Consider the following 11,130-nt stretch of genomic DNA (forward strand, 5'->3'; position numbering starts at 1 on the left):
ACGTGCGAATGAAAATCAGGAAAATGAATGAAACTAGGAAACTCACGAAACCCGAGACAATAATTTATTGTATCTGGAAAGTTGGAAAGTATGGGTGTTTGTGTTCTTTAGCGCTACTCGGCGCTACTGTTGCACAACTGCTTCGAAGGAACAGCCGAAAATCTCTTTTAATGCCTTGTTCGATGACCGAATAAGATCATTCAACATCATTTCATCCAATTTTATCTGAAGTTAAATTATCTGTGTCCGAGTCCTGCGTTTGTTTTGACAATTTTAGTGGAATGGTAAGAATAAATTCGAAATGTTAATTGTGAGATCGTTAACTGGTGTCATTGAAGGTTCGCATCGAAATTTATAGTAACAGATCACCAGCATTTGTCTTTCATTAATTTCGAAATATGAAACAATTAGTAATTATACATGAAGTATCAAAGATTGGTGAATATATGCGCACGTGTATTTCATCACCGTTTCGTCAGCAATGTCAAATACGTTACTGCTCGTCGAGCAATGTCAAATACGATACTGCTCGTCGAGCAATTTCTTGGATCGTTTACAATCCTTAATCTTGATTCCCTTTTAGGCTAGTACACTTGTCGCAGCAGGCATAACCCTTGCTGCTGTGGGTTTCACTGGCCGCTATGTTCTTAGAAGAATGCCAGCTATATCCCAAAAGATGTCCGAGGCTGTTAAAAATATCCCAAAACTAGATTCACAGGTAACGGTGCCTTAGATGGGAAGTTGATGTAAATCTTATTAATTCGCTAAATCGAACGCTTCTAGACATTGGCAAACAGCAAATATTACAAAGGTGGCTTCGAGCCCAAAATGACCAGACGCGAGGCTAGTTTAATATTAGGCGTATCACCCACTGCGAATAAAGCAAAAGTTAAAGAGCAGTTTAAAAAAGTCATGGCTGTAAATCATCCAGATCGGGGAGGATCTCCATACATCGCTGCGAAAATTAACGAAGCGAAGGATTTACTAGAGAAATAATGCAGATACCTATAGCGGAACCAAGAAATAGATATAGTAATTCATATTACATCTGCGCGTGTAAATTTTAATTCTAGCGAACAAATTCTTCTGTACATACTTAGTAACATAAGTTGAACTTTTATTTAACTTATAATAAAGTTACTTGTAAATAGATACATCGCTGGTTGTTGTTATTTCAATACTGACTATTTGAGCTGAAGGCAGTACTAGTGAAAGTACCTAATACATGGATCTCGATATAACCGATACACTATATTACAATTTTATGGAATATTAAACTAACATTTAGTTCTCTGTTCGTTCTTTGCTTTACAACTAATAAATGTATAAAGAATCTTATAAATCAATAATCGGCACACCATCAATGCGTTGTCTTACCTTTTCGTGCTAGATTTATATTTACAGGAACACTGTAGACGCAACGTTATAATACAATCTTACACAGCATGCTTTTTTTTTCGCAAGAATTACAAGAAAACGTTATATTGACTAGAATATTTCAGTGGATAAGAATGTCTTTGTCAGCACTATCGTCCTAGTTTGCTATCTTTTTGTTCGATTCGTTGTCGCGTTATTTTCGTCCTTAATTTTACAACTGTGCTACCAGGCAGTGATCCAGGTACTTTAAATATGCTCTGGTAAAGAAAAATCAATTGTGGTGATTGCCCAACGGATTTATAATAACGAATAGTTACTACTTTCAACTGATAAAAGCAGAAAAAGGGTGTATATTTACCTGCATAAAGTCGTGACACTTTAAAACAATACTGTCCTTCGTTATCTCCTTAAAACACTCCGCTAATGTCGTAAAATCTTGACACGCGAGTAAATTGCATTTGTTCCTTTTTATCAGAGTTAATGCAACACGAAATATAATTTTACTGCCTTCATAAAAAAGGCAATCCCATATACGCAGTGTAGTCTGCCAAGTTGTAAATATTTTATTCAGTACTTCTATAGTTTATGGCAATCCAAACAAGAATTTAATTATTAATTCAAAACATTAAGCTAATGAGGTTTTCAACTGTATACACACCGTTTATATAAACATTAGAAAAGATTAAGGCATCGATTCGTAAAAGCTTTAACTTCAAATATATATATGATCAACTTTACCTCGATTGGTAAGACTTCAGCGAATAAACAGACAAACCATTTCGTTGTAATGACTGCCCAAGGTAAACCCACATTCGTCACATGTTGATAAATATCCGGCATTTTCATCCTAAAACGATAATACATACGTGCGTGCATATTGAAATTAATTTAAGTTAACATAAAACGCTGAAATCGATTTAAAAGTTAATAGCAACAAGCCGGAAAATTTACTTGACTAATTCTGCGAGTACGTCGATATCCGTAAGCAAGCCGTCCATAGTAGGTGTATAATAATCAGGTAGAATTTTCTCTATTAAAACTTTCAACAACCAAAAAGCTGTTTCCTCGTTTTTCGTCACGAGTAATAATAAACCTGCTATATAATTCAAACCCTAAAAGAAGTTTTCAAAAGCTATACACAGTGAATAAAAAAAGTATTTGGACGCTTTTTAAAAACGCATAACTTTCTTAGAATTGGTCCGAACGACATGAGTTTTTTTTATAAGCTAGAAGGATTAGTTTGCTAAGTGACGTGTTTCGTCGTTTTGAAAAAAATGCATTTGGTCAGAATAGCAAAAAAAAATAGTAAAGGTCGTTTTTTAAACTTTTTTTTGTGAGCCTGTAATGAAAATTTAAAAAAAAATCCCGTGTGTAGATTGAAGTTACATACATGCCTAAAATTTCATCAAGATCGGTTAACATTGCTCTGAGTTATAAACGCTTAAAGATCGCGGAATAAGGTCGAAAATCGCTGATTTCGGGAATTTCGCGATTGTCGACCTTATTCTGCGATCTTTAAGCGTTTATAGCTGAGAGCAACGTTAACCGATATTGATGAAATTTTAGGCATGTATGTAACTTATTTCAATCTACAAACGGATTTTTTTGAATTTTCATTACAGGCTCACAAAAAAAAGTTTAAAAAACGACCTTTACTATTTTTTTTGCTATTCTGACAAAATGCATTTTTTTTCAAAATGACGAAACACGTCACTTAGCAAACTAATCCTTCTAGCTTCTAAAAAAAAACTCATGTCGTTTGGACCAATTCTAAGAAAGTTATGCGATTTTAAAAAGCATCCAAATACTTTTTTTATTCGCTGTATAAGAAAAGTATATTGTATGTAATGTTACAACAAAGTGGAGACACTTACTTGGCAGTATCCTACTGTCTGGTTTTGATGAGCAAAAGCTAACAGAACATTATACAATTGATGCTGTTGATTCTCCGTATTATTAAAAAATATATTGTCAGGAAAGGTTCTCGGTAAATCAGTTTTGATAACGTCTGCAACTTGCTTATTATGCGGAGTTTGTAATAGTTTCTCGTAAAGGTCTGGGTCCGCGTTCTTCATGTCTTCTCCTCCGCTAACGGAGAGCCATACCTTCGAGAACGAAACTTTCTTTGTACACCAAGGTAACAGCTCGATTTCTAATGAATTTCAACGAACGCTGAATGCACTCACCAGTCCCCTGTGTTCTCCCGGTATACCTTTACGAACATATCTCTTTATGGTAATACTGCGCTGTAACGATTTTCCTTCACCAATGATTTCCGCCCATTTCTTTGCCCTTTTAGCAAGCACCTTAAGATATTCCGATATGAAATCTTCGTACGTCTCGTAATCAAAGTCATGCGGCCGTTCGAAGCCATACTCATCCACATTGCTGGAAATGTTAGGAAGGCATAGAATCGTAAATACACTTGAATCGTACCTACGAAATGTAACGGATCCGATTCTGAACGAATCTGGTCAATTTGTTGAGAAAATAATTGAGTTCTTTTCGAAGGCTAAGCTTAAAACTGTTTATTTCAAATTATTTCATTGTTACATGTTTCACTTTATAATTTTGTTGTTAGAACACTGTATACACGAGAACATAACCTAACTTGAACTGAAACAAAAGCATGAAGACGTACGTGCATAATAAATGTACACGGTGTTTATATTACTACCATATATTCGCAAAACAAGCGAAAGATTGTAGTGTTATCATAGAGTGGAAAGGAAGATCTTTAATGCTTACCTAAAACATGAACTTGCCATACCCCACGCAAGACGATGCTGACATATAATATCTACCGTATACAGGGTGTCCACCAAGCCCCTTTCAATACTAATTTTATTTCGCGTTAACATCCTTAGAAGCGGTTATCTAATTTTACTGGTGCATTATATCAATGATTATTATATATCCGTCATTTCGTTCTCGATTTAATTTCGCGTATTAAAATAGAATTTCTCGCTTAATCGTTTCAATTTCTCCATATAAGTAACTTCTAAAGTACACGACACACTTGCAAGCGCAACAACCGAAATGTGCTTTCGACTTTTAGAGCACGCGAAAATTGATGTTCTATAATAAGCATTTCTTTGATCTTCGTTTAGAAAAATCTATATACGTATATATATCTTATCGCGCGAAGCACTTAAACTTGTGTGCCTCGATCCAGATTCCATGTGTGTACTTATAGATACATGTGATACTTACAATTAAGAGTCACGTTTTTCATTAGTAAACGAATTGAGGCTCATAGTCGCGAATAATATGATTGATAAATAACTCTACTGCGTAGAATGTGCGGCGAAGGGGGAGAGCATTTTAAAAATGTAATAAGGTCGATTTACCGAGCGGTTATCGTTTAGAATCGAGAGAACTATGGTCGATAGCGGTGTTACTTACGAAGTTGAAAGTCGCGCGTGCGTGGTAGTTCACAGAACTGTACTGTGTTGGGTTGAAGTTTTAGCCTAGAACCGTGATTTGTGAATCACGAGTGATCCGATCACGTTCGTTCCCAATCACGGTGATTTTTCACAGTGATCCGTGATTTTTGTGATCGCTTCTGATTGGTGTAGGCAGAACAGTGATCCGTGATTTTCGTGATCGCTTCTGATTGGTGGAGAGCATAACTGCTCTTTGCACACGCCGCATAACATGTTCTTATAGAATCTCAGTTGTATATTTTGAACCAATGTAATCGTTGTTGATCTATTTAAATTAACGAATATTTCTTCCCTTTAGTTAGAAAGTATAATGTTCCAGATAGCACAAGACGTATTTAAGACGTCCATTTTACGTCCATTTTAGGTCTGAACGTCTGCGGCTTGATTTGTGAACATGGACGTATTTTGCAGACGTCTTAAATGCGTATTTTGCAGACGTCTTGAAGGCGTATTTTACAGACGTCTTGAAGACGTACTGGTTTGTGCAAAATAGACGTTTTTAGGACCTCTTTAAGGCGTCTTCTGGACGTTCGTGGACGTTTTTAAGACGTCTTAAACGCCTGGACTGGACGTCTTTAAGACGTCTTTGTGCTATCTTGGATAGTACCGCATGCAGTTCCATGGAAATTCAAACGAGAGGCGGGTGTTGTTCAAACTCGCAATAATTGGGAATGATATGTTGAGCGCATCCAATTGGCTGATACATATATAAATGAGGAGCGGTTTATATATTCAAACGCGATACGTTGTATAAATGCTAATTTATTTAACGGAGCATGTAAATTTAAAAAACGATATTTCGTAAGCGTACCTATATGTACGGACCTGAGCGCACGTGCTTCGTGCATACGATGTTGGCGACGCATGTGCAAGAAATCCTTTTCTGAGGGACAAATTCCTCAATCTGGCAAGAGTGGTCGATACTCGATGTTACGGTGCCACATGGTAACGAAGGTAAAATGGCGTTGACTGTTCCTTGTGTCGCTGGTAAGCACCTCGTATCGTTTTTATGGATAATTTGTTGTATTAAGAAATCGAACTTTAAATGTTACGCTTTCTTTACGAGTAATATATCTGGGTCTGTGGAACGTGTGTCTGTTTATAATACGGTCGCGAGTTTCGCAATACGCCGCGATTGACTGCAGAAAAATGTGTCATGTGGCATTGTATTTCTCAGGCACGTTTACGATAAACTGGTAGTGCTACATTGTTAAATCACAGGACACGAAGAAGCACGCGTTCCTCGCCAAAAATACGTAGATTAGTTTTGACAGCCTTGGTTAATCTTACGAATCATTTGTGGACGTTTAAGTTCGCCTCTGATCGGAGTATTTCAATTACCTTTAGAGTCGTATCACTTCTTCGAATGTGTTAAATATTCGTGTGATAAACGTTAAAAGGTATCTGGGAGAATTAAAGAAGTTGAAAATTAATTTTCTTTAGTGAGAGGTTCCATTGGGATCAGCGTAGGACAAGGCCCGCCGTCGTACGAGGCAGTTAAAACATTCCCTAAGGATGACAGCAAAACGTGTAAAGCGATGGCTTTCAGTCCAGAGGGTCGTTATTTTGCATGGGTCAATGGGATAACAGCCAAGGTCCTGCACTGTGATACATGGAAAATCGTTACAGAAATCAAAAAGCCAAAAATCTCTGTGATTCAGTTCTCCAGCCTTGGCACATACCTTATGACATTGGAACCATTCATTGGTATTTAATTACATTTAACATTATCTCTTCCGCGTTCCCTATGATCGTTCGTTATTTCCATCTCTTCTTTCATCGAAGCTTCTCTTTACGCAAGCTTGTTATTTATAATACCAACAATTACTTATTACAGCGACACAATCCAGTCCCCAAGGAACACCAAATCTTCATATATGGAAGTCAGAGAGCGGAGAATTAGTGAAGAGTTTCAAACAGAAAAAACAGACAGATTGGTAACGTATCTCTTAATAAAGCATTGTATCGATTGCAAACTTATTGCCATTACTAATTATGTAAAGGAAACTTGGTAATTATCTTTCCGCTAAATCGGTATCTCTCTAAAACTTCTTTCGCGAGTCTTTGTGTATATGATAGATTGAAAGAAGCTTAACTCTTGTAATCATTTCGTGTAAAATTTCAGCATGTACCCTGTATTACACTTGTTTAGAATTTTTCCACTCGCAAGGGACTAAATCTCTGAAATACACAAATATCGGCAGACAATTTATTTAGCATGTAGCTATATTTACATCGCATCTATTCAGGGAGCCCCAGTGGTCGAGCGATGAAAAAATCTGTGGGATGATAGTTGGCGCGGACGTCGTTCTATACGAAGATGCCAATTTTGAAAAAATTGTACACAGAATAAACATAGTCAAAGTTGCTAAGTTTAGTATATCACCCAGTAATACTCCGTATCATATTCTCTGTTACATGCCTGGTAATTACATTTTGCTGCATTCCTTTAATTTTGAACCATACGAGTCTGTGTGCATTGTATCGAGGTACTTATATGTGGAGAGTACAAAATTTCTTCTAAGCTCTATTTAACAGTGTTACCAAGCACGATACTTATTACGAGCAGAGCTAAGCTAAACAGTTAAGAAAGATTCAGAAGGAAATTGGAGGAGCATTCCAATGACATATAACTGTGATTTAAGAATTTACTTATAATTGATAACTGTGCTTTGTTGCTTAAATGTGTAAATTAAAGTGTTTATTTGTAGTATAGTTCGAGTGTAACTAGGATAAAAATCGGCATATTGTATGAAATACTTTTTTATTTCAGTTTCTCTCATTATGAAGCGAATATCTGTGGAAAGCATGTAAAGCACAGATGGAACGAAGATTAAAGACAATTATATCTGTAGAACACTTTAACTATGTAAAGAAGTACGGCAAAAATATTAACACGTATTGGTAATTTACGAAATATATGTATGTATATATAATCAGGATCAGCAGTAAAAGGAGAATTTTCCTGATTATTGCATGCACAGTTTCATATGTAAGTACATTAATAAAATCACAGGGAATGAAAAGTATATTTAAAAAAGCCAGTAAATTTCACACTGTGCCTCTAGGTTTGAACTTAAATAATGCCACGTAACAATAAGTACTCTCCACATTAAATACCAACATTTTCAATTGTATATACTGCATCGCAATATTACTATAACTCTCAATGTTCGACTGTATTTTATAATTTAAGTTATTATATTATAGGTAAACCTGGCCAACCTTCGTTTGGTAGACTGTTCCAATATCCAAAGTTCGAAGCCACGCAGGCTGTGGCAAATAAAAGTTTCTTCCAGGTATCATATAGTTCTGATAAAGTGTGAACGTACTTAATCGAATGAAATCGCAAGATGTTTCTTCCTAGGCAGACAACGTGAACATTTACTGGAACAATGCTGGAACAAGTGCTTTGTTGATGACGAGTACGGATGTCGATAAAACTGGTGCTTCCTATTATGGGAAAGAAACATTGCATTACCTCGATGCGAAAGGAGAGACCGCGATCGTTATGCTCAGTACGTACATATTTATTCAGTGTTCTACGTCTATGAATTTCTAATTTCTTTCGATGGCTTAACTTTAATGTGTGCATAATTAAAGTACAGCGGTGCCATGTTTTCGTTTCTTTTCTCAAATTAGGCAAGAACGGTCCCATACACGCGGTTCAGTGGTCTCCAAAAAATACCGAATTCTGTGTCGTGTACGGTTTGATGCCAGCCCACGCCACTTTATTTAATCTCAAGTGCGAAGCGGTATTCCAGTTTGGCGCACTGCATCGGAACAGCATTTATTACAATCCACAGGGGAATAATATCCTTTAATTGCCGATAAATATTGTCCATTAGAATTAGAATTTATGTAATTCTGTGTACGTCACAATTCGTTTCCTTAACCACTATATACTTTTGATCATGTCTGGATTTGGTAATCTCCGTGGCGGTGTTGAACTATGGGATGTTGGTCAGCGGAAGTTAATTGCTAAAACTGAAGCTCCTGATACCACGTTCCTCCAATGGTCTCCGGATGGGGAACATTTTATGACCGCAACTACGGCACCTAGACTTCGAATGGGCAATGGGTGAATATTTCGATGAACAATATGTTGTACTCTTTTTCATACACGCGTTAAACGATTTGGTTTATAGATTTAAAATCTGGCACTACACTGGGTCATTACTATACGAGCGACCGTGGAACGAGCAAGAAGAACTTTGGGAGGTACTTTGGCAAACGTTTCCACCAGACACGTTCCCAGAAAAGTCGATCAGTTATAAAGCTGTTGAGGGCATAGCACCTAGTCAACCACAAGGTGAAGATATATTCTGTAACATTTCATACATCGATAAGAAGTCTACATTAATCATATTTAGTTGCAATATACTATTAATATCTTTTATTCGCTGTTTTACAGCATCGAAACAAGCGTATCGGCCACCTTCAGCGAGAGGAGGAACTACCACCTTTAAATTACACGACGACGAAGAATTCGGAATTTCGAAAACATCCGAATGTAAGGAGAAGCTACGATAACGTCTTCGAGATATAAATATTTCGTAGAATCTCTATGCTAATTGCATTATTTTCTTTTTGTAGTTAATAAGTCTGCAAAGAAGACAAAGAAAAAGACGAACAAAGTGAAGAAGGATTCGGAAGCCTCTGCATCCTCTCAGTCGAATTATAATAACCGAAGTACAAATGGGCAAGTTACTAGCACAAAGACTCAAAATGCGACTGCAAATGTTCCTGAATGCGACGATGCTGAGAGGTGTAAGAAAATGAAACGAATTAAAAGTGTAAGGATTCCTGTTCAGTGTACTAACGGCATGAAATTCGACGAGCTTTACATTTACATGCCTCTCGTTCTTTACAGAAACTAGAGCAGATATCAAAATTGAAGGAGCTGCTAGAATCGGGCAAACAATTAGAAATTAATCAACTAGACAAAATTAAGAAAGAAGCTGATTTACTAAAGGAACTTGAAGAGCTTACCTTATGATGAATGGTTGAAATCATGAATGTATACCGGTTAAAAGGGAAGTCCGAATATTTCTCCTGAAAACGAGGAAATAATATCGGCCCATCGTTTACAGTGTCTTGGACGTACAACAGCTACGTTTGGCTGTAAATAAATTTTTCATTCTACGAAGAGACAGTGGAAACAGATTAAATTTCAAAAGTGAATTCAACGAGGTTCCGCATCGTCGAGGTTGCTAGAATTTGAGATCGAAAATTTCGTTTACGTGCGCTAACGGACGAGATTAAAATGGCCCTCTCTCTCTCTTATTTAATAAGCAAGAAACTCTCTCTTCTTAACAGATTTCTCGTTTTAAATAGCATTTCTAAATAAACGCCGAAAGATGATAGTCAATGCCGCGTAACGTCGACCGATCACGAGTGAACTTCCTAACTACCCAGTCTTCAATAAAGGTCGCAACATACGCAATAAAAATGAAACACTGCAGAAACATTTCTTGGTATTTATATATTCGCTAAGTGGGAGATTATATAAAAATGCATAATCTTGCGCATATAATTGTAAAATTTACTCCGCGCTGCAGTGGTGTCATTGAAATTCTTGTATTTGCAAATTATTGCGCACTATCTTCTTCTTTTCCTTGCGAAAAAATATCTCTTTCATGAATATTTAACGGAGATTACAAATAGATACAAAAGTTTGTGATTCGACTGCTGCTGAAGTCATCAGTATCTTGCTTGTATCTTCGAGGATGCCTTTTGTTCTTACACGCATTTTTTTTTTGTGCCTCGTATTACGTTCAATATTCAACTTTATATTTTTCTTGCAATTGAGGATTACAAGACTGGTCAGGATAGAAGCACGATTACCTGGTGCCGTTTAAATAAATGAAAAGAACAAACTGCCAAAAAATAATCAACTATGTTCTGCAACTAGAGGAACACTTTTAACTAATAAAGGAAATTTAGCTTTTGGAGTCAGTTGATTTCTTAAGCACCATTCTCTTTTTTGTTCTTTTTTTTAACAAAGTTCAGCGTTACCCCTGTTTATTCTTCAGTTTGTTCTGTGCCAACATATATAACTGTGACCTATCATCTAGTGTCCTATAATATTAATGGTTATCGAAAAATGATTTTGTTTATTAAAGCGAACGAAATTGTACAACGTAAATGGTAAAAGTCAAGGGAGACATGGTTTTCAATCGTACACTATTCCTTTCGTAAGATAGTATCACGGTAAAGATTTATGGTTGCGTTCATCCTTAATAATTTTAATATATAGATTCAAATATATATATATAAATAAATTATATCTTAATTTCTTAAGATA

At 36.3% G+C, this 11,130-nt stretch overlaps 3 protein-coding genes and 1 long non-coding RNA gene across 7 annotated transcripts; 3 read left to right on the forward strand and 1 right to left on the reverse strand.

Moving 5' to 3' along the window:
* The first annotated feature begins 121 nt into the window (after positions 1–121).
* LOC143368313 (mitochondrial import inner membrane translocase subunit TIM14) lies at positions 122–1,154 on the forward strand. 2 transcript variants are annotated; one of them, XM_076810886.1, is made up of 3 exons: positions 122–284; positions 584–718; positions 784–1,154. In XM_076810886.1, exons 1-3 carry the CDS (start codon positions 282–284, stop codon positions 994–996), a joined length of 351 nt encoding a protein of 116 aa, XP_076667001.1. In that variant the 5' UTR covers positions 122–281; the 3' UTR covers positions 997–1,154. The 2 variants fall into 2 exon arrangements, with proteins under 2 accessions (XP_076667001.1, XP_076667000.1); XM_076810885.1 differs by lacking the exon at positions 122–284 and adding an exon at positions 406–438.
* Positions 1,097–4,686, reverse strand: LOC143368311 (growth hormone-regulated TBC protein 1). 2 transcript variants are annotated; one of them, XM_076810882.1, is made up of 7 exons: positions 4,126–4,684; positions 3,564–3,765; positions 3,252–3,482; positions 2,329–2,489; positions 2,116–2,224; positions 1,736–1,921; positions 1,097–1,634 (listed from the first exon to the last, which is right to left on the reverse strand). In XM_076810882.1, exons 1-7 carry the CDS (start codon positions 4,236–4,238, stop codon positions 1,527–1,529), a joined length of 1,110 nt encoding a protein of 369 aa, XP_076666997.1. In that variant the 5' UTR covers positions 4,239–4,684; the 3' UTR covers positions 1,097–1,526. The 2 variants fall into 2 exon arrangements, with proteins under 2 accessions (XP_076666997.1, XP_076666998.1); XM_076810883.1 differs by lacking the exon at positions 1,097–1,634 and having other exon boundaries at positions 1,775–1,953; positions 4,126–4,686.
* Positions 2,380–3,767, forward strand: LOC143368315 (uncharacterized). The gene is made up of 2 exons (XR_013085212.1): positions 2,380–2,518; positions 3,207–3,767. It is a non-coding gene; the product is annotated as an uncharacterized LOC143368315 (long non-coding RNA).
* A 937-nt stretch (positions 4,687–5,623) lies between the features above and the next one.
* Positions 5,624–10,805, forward strand: Eif2a (eukaryotic translation initiation factor 2A). Of its 2 annotated transcripts, none has more exons than XM_076809621.1 (12): positions 5,624–5,777; positions 6,267–6,530; positions 6,661–6,760; positions 7,073–7,248; positions 8,034–8,122; positions 8,191–8,341; positions 8,466–8,636; positions 8,730–8,904; positions 8,972–9,135; positions 9,238–9,336; positions 9,420–9,619; positions 9,697–10,805. In XM_076809621.1, the coding sequence occupies exons 2-12, from the start codon at positions 6,362–6,364 to the stop codon at positions 9,820–9,822; spliced, it is 1,620 nt and encodes a 539-aa protein (XP_076665736.1). In that variant the 5' UTR covers positions 5,624–5,777; positions 6,267–6,361; the 3' UTR covers positions 9,823–10,805. The 2 variants fall into 2 exon arrangements, with proteins under 2 accessions (XP_076665736.1, XP_076665735.1); XM_076809620.1 differs by having other exon boundaries at positions 5,651–5,810.
* The last annotated feature ends 325 nt before the right edge of the window (positions 10,806–11,130 follow it).

This window comes from Andrena cerasifolii, chromosome 4 (genome assembly GCF_050908995.1).
Source record: "Andrena cerasifolii isolate SP2316 chromosome 4, iyAndCera1_principal, whole genome shotgun sequence".
In the NCBI taxonomy this organism is placed as follows: domain Eukaryota; kingdom Metazoa; phylum Arthropoda; class Insecta; order Hymenoptera; family Andrenidae; genus Andrena; species Andrena cerasifolii.